General features: G+C 44.2%; 1 protein-coding gene across 5 annotated transcripts in view; it reads right to left on the reverse strand.

Annotated features, from left to right (window-relative positions):
* The window catches only part of znf438 (zinc finger protein 438), a 191,176-nt gene that overhangs the window by 24,736 nt on the left and 153,274 nt on the right, over positions 1-13,166 (reverse strand). For all 5 annotated transcript variants that reach the window (XM_033045230.1, XM_033045221.1, XM_033045249.1 and 2 more), the window contains one exon: positions 3,475-5,554. In XM_033045230.1, coding sequence (XP_032901121.1) covers positions 3,475-5,554 — 2,080 coding nt within the window. The remainder of the gene's footprint in view (positions 1-3,474; positions 5,555-13,166) is intronic.

Consider the following 13,166-nt stretch of genomic DNA (forward strand, 5'->3'; position numbering starts at 1 on the left):
TGCCACAGAAGGTAGTTGAGGCAAGTTCATTGGCTATATTTAAGAGAGAGTTAGATGTGGCCCTTGTGGCTAAAGGGATCAGGGGGTATGGAGAGAAGGCAGGTATGGGAAACTGAGTTGGATGATCAGCCATGATCATATTGAATGGCGGTGCAGGCTCGAACGGCTGAATGGCCTACTCCTGCACCTATTTTCTATGTTTCTATGTTAATTTAGTGAGAAATATATCATGCAAGCACATACTTTAATTGTGTAGATTTTTATACTGGAATCCTGAAGTGAGGAGAGTGGATTTCTGTTTTCCCTTTGTTATAAATTTCCCCTCTTCAGATGGTCGTACTGCATGGAAACAGGCCCTTCAGCCCAACTAGCCCACACCAGCCAACATGTCCCAGTTACACTAATCCCACCTGTAACAATTTGGTCTGTATCCCTCAAATTTGCCCTATCCATTTACCTGTCAGACTGTTTCTTAAACGTTGGGATAGTCCCTGCGTCAACTACCTCCTCCGCAGCTCGTTCCACACTTTGTGTGAAAAAGTTACCCCTCAGATTGCTATTAAATCTTTTCCACATTAAACTTATGTCCCCTGGTCCTTGATTCACCTACTCTGGGCAAGAGACTGTGCATCTACCCAATCTATTTCTCTCACAATTTTATACGCTTCTACAAGATGCCTGTTCTCAAGTAGGACAGGACTATCTTCAATTTATGCCAGGCTATTTAACTCTGAAATTTCTCAGTAACAGCACCCAGAAACATCCTCACACTAGCACCTGTTGAAAAGAGTGCCTTTTTATTTAAAGAAAGGCTGCAAAGGTAAAAATGGATCTTATAGATCAATAAGCCTAACATCTGTGGTAGGAAAGTTACTGGAGAAAATTCTGAGGGATAAGATATACATTCATTGGATAGACAGCGATTGATCAGCATGGTTTTGTAGCTGGGCAATCATTTCTCATGAATTTGATAAGAGATATTTGAAAAAGTAACCAAGGTTGATGAGGGAAGGGTGATAGATGTAGTCTATGTATACTTCAGCAGGGCCTTTGATAATGGTTCCGCATGATGTGCTGCTCTGGAAGGCTTTGTACATGGCAGGTCGTGTCTTACTAACTTGACCACGTTTTTTGATGGGGGTGACAAACGTGATAGACGAGGCTAGGGCTGTGGATGCTGCCTACATGGATTTTAGTTACGCATTTGATACAGCCCCCCATGGTAGGCTGATCCAGAAGATTAAAATGCATGGGATTAATAGTGACTTGGTCTTATAGATACATCATTGACTTACTGATAGACAACAGAGGGTTGTGGTGGAAAGACAACATTCAGGCTGGAGGTCTATGACCAGTGGAGCTCCGCAGAGATCTGTGCTGGGACCGTTGCTGTTTGTGATACATATAAATGATTTGGACGTAAATGTAGACAGATGGGTTAGTAGGTTTGCAGATGACGCAAACGTTGCTGGGGTCATGGACTGTGAGGAAGGCTGTCAAAGTATAGAGCGGGATGTAGATCACCTAAAGAAATGGGTGGAGAAATGGCAGATGGAGTTTAATCCGAGTCACTGTGAGATGTTGCACTTTCAGAGGTCGAATGTAAGGAAAAAAATACAATTAATGTCCTGACCCTTAACAACATCGGTGTACAGAGGGATCTTGAGGTCCAAGTCCATAACTTCCTGAAAGCAGCAACACACAAGTAAATAGAGTGGTAAAGAAGGCATATGATGTGCTTGCCTTCATAGATCTGCGCATTGCATATAATACAAATTAGCATGTCCTGATGCAGCTTTATGGGACTGTGTGTGGGAAGGAACTACAGATGCTGGTTTACACCAGAGATAGACACAAAATGTTGGAGTAACTCAGGACTCTGGTAAGGCTGCATTTGAAGTAACGTGTGCAGTTCTTGTCGCCCCACTATAAGACAGATATGGGGGCGTTGGGAAGGATGCAGAGGAGGTTTATGTGAATGTTGTCTTGATTAGGGGCTATTAGCTACCGTTGGTGCTGGGCCCTTGCTGTTTGTCATCTACATCAATGATTTGGGTGAGAATGTACAAAGCATGATTAGTGAGCATGCGGATGTCACTAAAGTAGGGGGTATTATAGTGGGTGAAGATGGTTATCAGAATTACAGTGGGATCTTGATCAACAGTGCAAGTGGACTGAGGAATTGCCAATGGACTTTGATTCAGGTAAGTGCGAGGTGTTGCATTTTTGGAGTTGCCAGAGGAAGTAGTTAAGGCAGGTACCATAACAACATTTAAAAGACATTTGGACAGGTACATGGATAGGAAAGGTATAGAGGAATGTGGGCCAAACCTGGGCCAGTGGGAGTAGCTTAAATGGGGCTTCTTGGTTGGCATGAACGAGATGGGCTGGAGAGCCTGTTTCCGTGTATGTCTCAATGTCCCTAATTACATTGTTGCGGTCGCTGTCCATAAGACAATTAAACGCTCTTGAATCAAAGGAGGATTGCCATGATGAAACTTGGCCCATTCAAAGTTAATTAAAGTTTATAAAGTGAATTACTTTTAAAATATAACGAAACTTAATACTGCACACCGCAGGCGAATGGTGAGTGAGGTGCCCCAAAAATTGTTGTGCTATCGTGTAGTGGTTTTGGCTGTATTTCAGAAACATACATACATACATACATACATACATACATACATACATACATACATACATACATACATACATACATACATACATACATACATACATACATACATACATACATACATACATACATACATACATACATACATACATACATACATACATACATACATACATACATACAAGATGAGACTTTGAGTTATATATAGATATCTCTGAAACTAAAACAAAGCAAAACTACTTAAACCTAGATAGACTCAAAAAGCTGGAGTAACTCAGCGGGTCAGACAGCACCTCTGGAGAAAAGGAATAGGTGACGTTTCGGGTCGAGACTCTACTTCAGACTGAGAGTCAGGGGAAAGGGAAACAAGAGATATAGACGGTGATGTAGAGAGATATAGAACAAATGAATGAAAGATATGCAGAATAGTAACAATGAGAAAGGAAACCGGCCATTGTTAGCTGTGGGCTGGGTGAAAACGAGTTACAGACAATGAGACTCAACAAGACGACTTTGAAGCTGGTACGACTTGGGTGGGGTAGGGATGGAGAGAGAGGGGGACGCAGGGGTTACTTGAAGTTAAAGAAATCCATATTGCTACTGCTGGTTGCAAGCTGCCCAAGCAAAATATGAGGTGCTGTTTCTCCAATGGAGGAGGCCCGAGACAGAAAGGTCAGTGTGGGAATGGGAGGGGGATTAAAGTGTTTGGCAACCGGGAGATCAGGTAGGTCCAGGCGGGCTGAGCGAAGGTGTTCAGCGAAACGATCGACCAGTCGTTAAACCTAGAAATAACTAAGATCGCACTACCGTCACAAAAACACTTTATTTGTTTTCCACATTACCTGTTTGATGGAGGCAAGCAGCTCATAGTTTCCATCTGTTCCGGCTTTCCACTTTGGTCGTTCTTATCCTGGGTGAGGAAGTTGCTGGAGTGTTCATTGCTGATTAAAACCTTGTGGATTTCCTTTAGATGAAAAAAGTAAACTCCGATATTTCCGAACTGTTTTGAACAAAACTCGCAGCACATTAGCTTCTTCCTCCGTACTTCACTGTGGCATCGCTTCATGTGAGTGCTCAAGCTGCCCGAGTGGCTGTAGGCTTTGTGGCAAATGCGGCAGCAATAAGGCCTTTTCTTGGAGTGAATGTTCAAATGATCATGAAGATGGTGCTTAAACTGAAACCCTCGATGACAAACATTGCATTTGTAAGCTTGGACGTCCAAGTGCCCCTGCAAGTTGGTAGATGCGTTGGCAGCTTGCACTAAATTACCAATGTTGCTTACTGGTGCATTACTTGGTGCTGCTCCAGATTTCAAACTGTCGTGGTTCTGGACAGCAACAACTCCTCCTGTGAATGTCAGTGGGGCTACAGCTTGCATAACAGCCACAGGTTTTGGCATGATGTTACAAAACTTTTTCAGTACAGCTGCCGTTTTCTCTGAATTTCTACTTGTCACTGTTTCCTCTTTCACTTTGAAAGGGCCACATTGCTGAGAAAAATCACATTTTGCCTTCTCATCTTCCTGCATTTTGCTCAGATCACAGGTCTGGAGCCGCTTTGTCTTAGAGATCGCCACATTATCTGTGGCTTTCCTTTTCCTCGCTAATCTGTGCTTGAGTGTACTGCTGCTTGGCCTCTTTAATCTATTTATAATCACTTTTTTTGAAGTGTGTGGACTGATTCTTTCTGCTGGTATAAATGTCAGCTGGCCGCGTGGTTTTTGAGCACCCACCCTGTGAAAATCAGAAACCACACAAATATTTTTAGACGCATCGGTAAGCTCACCATTTCCTGAACTTGCCGTGCGGATTCTCGACACAAATTGTGTGGATGGAGTAACGGGAGCTTGGCTTTGTTTGGGATTAATAAAGATGGTACGTTTTACTTGGGAGTAGGGTAAAATGGGAACTTTCCCCTTTGGAGCAGGAGAAGGTGCAATAAACTGAACAGAATTTCCAAACTGCATTAGTGGCAAGGCACCAACACATTGATTTTGCTTTGAGATTAATGGGGTCTGCTGGTCAGGTTGGACAACAGACCAAGATGAAAGGTTGCACGCGGCTGACAGCAAATCTGGGTTGGGTTTACAAGAATCTTTAGCTGGTGTAGCGTTCAGTGTGGGTCTGTCCATGCTAGTTGAAACAGTAAGGGATACTTGTCGGTTGATTTCGCTTCTTTTCAATTTATCGGACTTGGACGTGGGTGAATGTCTGAGCATCATATCAGCATCTCGGGGTAATGTGGTACAAACTGTGGTTTCAGCTGCTGCAAATGCAACTTTGTCACTTTCAACCAACAATTCTGTTTTAGGTGGTGCGACACTTGGACGAATCCGAGAATGTCCAGGCATTGCAGTTGGCTGAACCTGTACTGATGTTGCTCTGGATAGACAGTGGAGATTACTAGGCTTTACTACTGCCAGTTTTGAGGATCCACGTAGCTTCACAGCTGGTTTGGCCCACACGGACTGATACCGTGGTATTGGTAACTTTTCAGTGGTGGCAACCTGAGGTGTCGTCGTTCCAAGTGATACCACCGAAGACCTACTACATGTTGTGGAAACTTGTGACTGACCAGTGCAGGTTACACTGGTCCTGTCGACCTTCAGAGAAGCTTGTGAGGGAGCTGCAGCAACTTGTGGCAGAGCTACAAGTGAGTACGTCCCCTCTTTACCAGCAATAGGCATCAAAGCATAGTTCCGAGCCGGCATGATAATGGGCTTTGGTGAAAATGTATTAGCTTGAATACTTGATGAGATGTTGGATCCACAAGAAATTCCACTGATGGTAGTAGATGGAGGCAGAATAGAAGCAGTCATCACTGCTGGTGATGGACTAGCTTTTGGAGCAATGGTCCTAAAATGACCCTTGGCCTGCAAAGTCCTCTTCTGTCCGGCCAAACCCGATGAAGATCCTTGTGCATCTATTGAAAAATGAACATCACAATGAGATGCGTAGGAAGGAACTGCAAAATGCTGGTTTAAACTGAAGATAGACACAAAATGCTGGAATAACTCAGCGGGACAGGCAGCATCTCTGGAGAGAAAGAATGGGTGATGTTTCAGGTCGAGACCCTTCTTCAGACTAGACGTTTTGGGTAGAGGCCCGCTGATTTACTCCAGCATTTTGTGTCTATCGTCAACCACAATGGGACATTTAGATATCCCTGACTAATTGCCATCATTTCAAATTGAATGCTAATTCACAAGATGATAGAAAAATATATGGAAAGAGGCTATTTGCTCCTGAATGTGTCGGCTCTATGCAAGAGAAGGCAAAATATTTTATGAGCTGTAATGCTTTGTTCTCAAGCTACTCGTGCTTCTGTGCTGTTCAAAAATATCAAGAAAATTAATCTGATGAAAAGTTGAATATAATCCTTGTGAAATAATCACAGCCACATCACATGATCGTCAAACCAAAGGATCCATAGGCTAAATCATTCAACGGTTTTTAGGATTACAACAGACAGCTGTGCAGAAAAGTAACTCAAATCATATCCAACAGCTCATAAAGGTGAAGTTCTTGAAAACTATTAGAAAATAAAAATGTATACAAAATATATATATTTATATATATTTTATAGCATAAGATATGAGACATGAAAGTACTAGAAAGAAAATGTGGCAGCACCTATTTTGCCTGCAAAACCCTTCGTATCGAGCAGATGAAGAGCAGCTTCAGCATATCTGCTGGGAGCTATTCACTGATGTATTTTACTGGTAAAGAGGGAACAAAGTAATTTGTAGTCTTGCTGCAGCTCCTTCACCAGCATCTCTTAAGGAAAACAAAACCAACATAACCTGCTTTGAGTGGTAGAGATACTGCATAGAAATAGGGCCTACAGCCCAATTCTTCCATGCCAACTAAGATGCCCATCTACGTTAGTCCTATTTCCCCCACAGTTGAACCCAAATCTCTAAACCTTTCCTATCCATGTACCTGTCCAAATCTCTTTTAAATGCTATTATTGTACCTGACTCAACCATTTCCATACACGTACAACCCTGTGTAAAACAATTGCCCCTCGGGCTCCTATTGAATGTTTCCCCTCACCTTAAACCTATGTTTCTCCCTAATAATCTCCCTAACCTGGGAAAAGCTATAATTTTATCTATGCCCCTTGTGAATGCATACACCTCTATATGATCATCCCTTAGTCTCCTATGTCCCAAGGGTTAATGTCCTAGCCTGCCCAACTTCTTCCTATACCTCAGTCCCTCAAGTCCAGGCAACATCCTCAAATCTTTTTAGCACTCGTTCCACCCAATAGCAGTTTTCATAGAGCTGGGTGACCAAAATAAACACAATACTCCAAGTGTGGCCTTGTCAAGAATGGGCTGAGTACCAACCCCCGAGGCACTTCACAAGTTCCAGGCCTCCACGTTGAAAAACATCCACCATTGTCCTTTGCATCCTACTATAAAGTCAATTATGTATCCAGTTCTCCCTGGATCCCATGCGACCTAACCTTCCAGAGTAACCTACTGCGTGGGACCTTATCAAAGGCCTCAACCATTCAGCAATCTTGCTGAATTTCATATAGACTATGCCCATTCTTCTGGCTTGATCCATCTTTTTGGTTACTTCCACAAAAAACTGAAAATCATGAGATGTACAACACCATTTACTGGTACTAACTAGTTCAGTGGTTCTTAACCTTTTTGGCACCAGTGGGCGCATACGTGAACAAAACGCTGTATGTGGAACGTAGGTTCCTAAACATGGGCTCAACAAATTGATGTTATTTGTGTCCCCTTCATGATCCTTGGCAAAGCCCCAAACGACCCCCATAAGGGATCATGACCCCTAGGTTAAGAACCACTGCACTAGTTGGACAAGGCACTTGGAAAATTATCATTTTAACGGGATCTTTATCCCATTTAGAGTTGCAAACTCACTTTAAGCAACAGATTCAGAACTCAGTTGGCAAGTCCTACAGATTCTTACAGATTTATTTTTCCACACTCCACCTATACAAACCACAAGCCCCTGCACCAAGGTTGTCCAGGCTTTGTCAAGTTAACATTTGCCTGAGGCGGAAAAAGCTTCCTGGAGATAGTATTCACGATGTGACAATTTTTAACTAAAAAAGACAGTTATAGGCATATCTAGCTTAAGCATCCCCTCAAGAAAGTACTTGTAAAAAATGGGATGTGGAGTAAGCAAATGTTGTGCAAAATTAGTATTTAGACAATGATAAAAGTTAACTGTGTGGAAAAGTTGGATTTTTTTTAACGAGACTGAAAAAGGCAATTTTCATCTAGTAAGCGGACCTAATCCTTCCATCAATTTGCTTGTTTTAAACTAGTAAGGAAAATAAATAGGTCTTGGGAACTATAGACATGTCATCTTAACATGGTTCCATGAATAAATAAAATCTCTCCTGAAGTTAAATGCATTAGCAATTAAAAATATGAATATATAAATGGCACCATGGCGCAGTAGTAGAGTTGGTGCCTTTCAGCACCGGAGACACATGTTCGATCCTGACTATGGATACTTGTCTGTATAGAGTTTGTACATTCTCCCTGTGACCTGCATGGGTTTCTCCACCCCCCCAGGATCTCTGGTTTCCTCCCACATTTCACACAGGTTTGTGGGTTAATTGGCTTGGTATAAATGTAAAATTGTCCCTAGTGGGCGTAGGATAGTGTTAATGTGCAGACTCGGTGGGTCGAGGGACCTGTTTTCACGCTGTATCTCTAAACTAAACTAAATCATAACGCGTGGAAACTCTAAACAATCTAGATCATAATATAGGTGCAAGATAATTATGACAATAAAAAAGTAACAGGGGGCAGTAACAGGTCATGTTACTCATTCAGCATGCTTCACATTCAGTAAGATTAGGCCTGATCTGATACACATTTGTGCGTTCTCCAAATCCTTCCAAACCTATTTTCCAAAAACCTCTATATTTGAATAAGCACAAAGAAAGATGTCTATGAAAATACATTGGAGAATTGTTCATTTTAAGGGGCTGTGATCAGAACTTGGGTAAACAAAACAGACAATATTGAGAAACGATTATGTGGAATAACAATGCTAATTAAATTAATTATCAACAACGCCCACTAAAGGTGTATTCTTTTTAATAAAGTAAATTAAACACCAATTATGGAGGCCTGAAGAAGGCGAGTCTGAAGAAGGATCCCGAGCCAAAAAATAACCAATTCATGTCTTCCAGGCTACCTGACCTGCTGAGTTACTCAAGCACTTTGTCTTTTTTTATGAATCAGTATCTGCAGTTCCTTTCTACCAATGAAATACCATGGATGAATGAAAAACTGAAGGGGAAATGAGATTAGGTGAGGGGACACAGACAAGTACAAGCGAGGGAAAATGCACAGAGAAGTGGTTAAAAAAATGGCAAAGAGGAAGAAAAACTACATTTTCAACATACTGCTTTTATTCGTTATAAAAGAAAGCAGAGAGAAGGGAACAGATAGAAGAATCACTGCAACACGAACAGGAAAAAATGTTTCCCCAGAAGGCTGGCAGATAGTTAACTTCGAACTTGCATTACAAAAAAAATATCAAATGGGCCCAGAGAATTAAAGACCTGTCAATTTAGCAGAATTTGTTGGAAAATAATGTAAAGCTTTTAAAGGTGAAAACGGACATGTAAAATTATGAACAAAAAAAATTAACAACAAATAGCATGGCTTTAAAAGGGGAAGTGTAGTTTGATGAACTGCATTATTTTTTATGAAGTAACAAAAATGATAATGCAATAGCCTTTGTACATCTCCAAAAGGCCTTTGAAAATGTGTCACATAGCAGATACAAAAAGGGACAGATAGTCAGCATGTTGCAGAATGGATATCAGATTGGCTGAAAGCCTAAAAGCAGAGAGTAAAGAAAAAAATAGTTACTAGGTTAGTGGCAGGTAGAATGTGGAGTTAAACATTACAAAACATTCGTTAAGCCGCACTTGGACACTGAGCGCATTTCTGGCCGCCATGCCAATTGGGAGGATGTAATTGTGTTGGAGAGAGAGCACTATTTCCCAGGTTGGTGACTGGACAGGAGGACTTAAAGTAAGTTATGGGCAGATGTTGGATCGGCTCGGTTTTTTCCCCTGAACGAAAGATGCTGAGGAGTGACCTGATGGAATTACGAAAGGCATAGACTGAGAACAATTTCTTCTGCTCAGTAGACATAGGTCAATTTCTTCTGCTCAGTAGTGGTATTAAAAATGAGAGGGAACAGGTTCATTGTGGGAGTTTTAGAAAGGATCTGAGAGGCAAGACCTGCTTTCACAAAATGTTTGTTTGTATGTGTTAAATGTATGTTTTTAATGTTCTTTAGCTTGTTTTATGTGGGGGGTGGGGGGTGGGGGGTGGGGGTGGGGGGTGGGGGTGGTGGGTGGAGGGTGGGGGAAAACTTTTTCTAACCGCTTACCTCGACGGTGAAGCAATTTTTTCCGTATAGTATCTCCGTCCGCACTGCGGCCTAGCATCGTGGAGTTGGCGGCCTTTGCTGGAGACCGACTTCGCGAGCTCCACCACGGGAACCTGCGGACTTACCATCGTGGAGCCCACGATCCCTTTGCCAGGGATCGACCTCGGAGCTCCAACCGTGCGAGCCTGCGGACTTTAACATTGCGAACCTCTGTACCGCAGGAGCTTCGATCGCCTCAACGCGAGAGCTTTGATCGCCACGACGCGAGTGCTTCGATCACCACGACGCGGGAGCTTCGATCGCCCCGACGCGGGAGCTTCGATCGCCACGACGAGAGAGCTTCGATCGCCCCGACGAGAGAGCTTCGATCGCCCCGACGAGAGAGCTTCGATCGCCACAACACGAGAGCTTCGATCGCCACGACGAGAGAGCTTCGATCGCCACGACGCGAGTGCTTCAATCGCCCCGACGAGAGAGCTTCGATCGCCACGACGCGAGTGCTTCGATCGCCCCGACGCGAGTGCTTCGATCGCCCCGACGAGAGCGCTTCAATCGCCACAACGCGAGAGCTTCGATCGCCCCGACGCGGGAGCTTCGATCGCCCCGACGCGGGAGCTTCGATCGCCACGACGCGGGAGCTTCGATCGCCACGACGCGAGAGCTTCGATCGCCATCACGAGAGAGCTTCGATCGCCACGACGCGAGTGCTTCGATCGCCATCACGCGAGAGCTTCGATCGCCACGACGCGAGAGCTTCGATCGCCATCACGAGAGAGCTTCGATCGCCACGACGCGAGTGCTTCGATCGCCACGACGCGAGAGCTTCGATCGCCACGACGAGAGAGCTTCGATCGCCACGACGAGAGAGCTTCGATCGCCACGACGCGAGAGCTTCGATCGCCACGACACGAGTGCTTCGATCGCCACAACGAGTGCTTCGATCGCCATCACGAGAGCTTCGATCGCCACCACGAGAGCTTCGATCGCCACAACGAGAGTGCTTCGATCGCCACAACGAGAGTGCTTCGATCGCCATCACGAGAGCTTCGATCGCCACGACGTGAGAGCTTCAATCGCCACGACAGCGGATGGTTTGACTGCCCCGACCGCGGGAGAATAAACAAGGAAGAAGTTGGACTTTATGGCCTTGCATCACAGTGAGGAACATGGGAAATCCGCTGTGGTGGATGTTAATGTTAACTTTTATGTAGTTGTGTGTCTTATTGCTTTTTTTTTAAGAGTGGCTGTATGGTAATTCGAATTTCACTGTACCTTAATTGGTACATATGACAATAAACTGACCTTGAAACCCTGACCTTGAACTGCAACATGGAAGAGGAGGTGGTGAATCAGATACAATTATTATGTTTATGAAACAGTTAGACAGACATTTAAATAGGCAAGTCATGGAAGGACGCAGTCCTACTGAGGGCAAAAGGTCCATTTCTATGTTGTACAACTTTATAACTCTGTAGGAAGGAATTGCAGATGCTGGTTTAAACCAAAGATGGACATAACATGCTGGAGTAACTCAGCGGGCCAAGCAATATCTCTGGAGAGAAGGAATGGGTGATGTTTTGGGTCGAGATCTCTGAAGAAAGGTCTCGACCCGAAACATCACCCATTCCTTCTTTCCAGAGATGCTGCCTGTCCCGCTGAGTTACTCCAGCATTTTGTGCTTATAACTCTAAGGACAGGTTGAGCCAAATAGCCTATATTTATGTCATTAATAATAATAATGGATGGGATTTATATAGCGCCTTTCTAATACTCAAGGCGCTTTACATCGCATTATTCATTCACTCCTCAGTCACACTCGGTGGTGGTAAGCTACTTCTGTAGCCACAGCTGCCCTGGGGCAGACTGACGGAAGCGTGGCTGCCAATCTGTGCCTACGGCCCCTCCGACCACCACCAGTCACTCACACACATTCACACACATTCACACACAGGCAAAGGTGGGTGAAGTGTCTTGCCCAAGGACACAACGACAGTATGCACTCCAAGCGGGATTCGAACCGGCTACCTTCCGGTTGCCAGCCGAACACTTAGCCCATTGTGCCATCTGTCGTCCCATTAGTACCATATTACAGAATTAACAGTTAGAATGGAGTACAGCACAGGAACAGACCCTATGATTGAATATAGATGCCTCCATCACCACCCCTCGCAGCTCGTTCCAGACGCAGTAAAATAAAAACTATCAATTTGCATCCAGGTCTACGGAGAATGCCATCTCTCTTGTAATACAGTCAGCTCCAGATCACTTTGACAATAAGAAAACCTATGTAAGGATGCTATTCATTGACCATAGTTCAGTCTTCAATAATGAACCTCAGGCTTGGGGCCTCCACCTGCAACTGGCTTCTGGGCTTCTTGACCGGCAGACCTCATTCTGTTAGAATTGGTCATAACATTTCCTCCAATTTCACATACTGGTGCCTCTCACGGTTGTGTTTCCAGTCCCTTGCTCCACTCCCTGTTTCCTATGGCTGTGTGGCCAAGTACAGCGCCAACTTGATCTTTATGTTTGCCATTGCTACTGTTGTTGGCAGGATCAACAACAATGACCAGGTGAAGTTCAGCAATTATGCCCCTGTGACTGTTTGGAGATACAGCGCGGAAACAGGTCCTTCGTCTCACCGACCAGCGATCCCCGCACATTAACACTATGCTACACACCCAAGAGACAATTTACACTTATGCCAATTTACCTACATACCTGTACGTCTTTGGAGGTAGACAAAAGTGCTGGAGAATCTCAGCGGGTGCGGCAGCATCTATGGAGCGAAGGAAATAGGCAATGTTTCGGGCCAAAACCCTTCTTCAGGCTTTGGAGTGTGGAAGGAAACCAAGTATCTTGGAGAAAACCCACGTGGTCACGGGGAGAATGTACAAAATCAGCGCGGACAGCACCCGTAGTTGGGATCGAACCTGGGTCTCTGCCGCTGTAAGCGCTGTAAGGCAGCAACTCTGCCACCGTGCCACCCTGAACAAAGAATTTAATTGCACTCTGCAATATATGACAATAAACTAATCTGAGATCGAAAATGGGCCCCAACTTGAAACCTTGGCCGTTCCTTCCCCTCTCGGATGCTGCCTGACCCGTTGAGTTCCTCCAGCAGTTTG

The sequence above is a fragment of the Amblyraja radiata genome, chromosome 2 (assembly GCF_010909765.2).
Source record: "Amblyraja radiata isolate CabotCenter1 chromosome 2, sAmbRad1.1.pri, whole genome shotgun sequence".
Taxonomy (NCBI): domain Eukaryota; kingdom Metazoa; phylum Chordata; class Chondrichthyes; order Rajiformes; family Rajidae; genus Amblyraja; species Amblyraja radiata.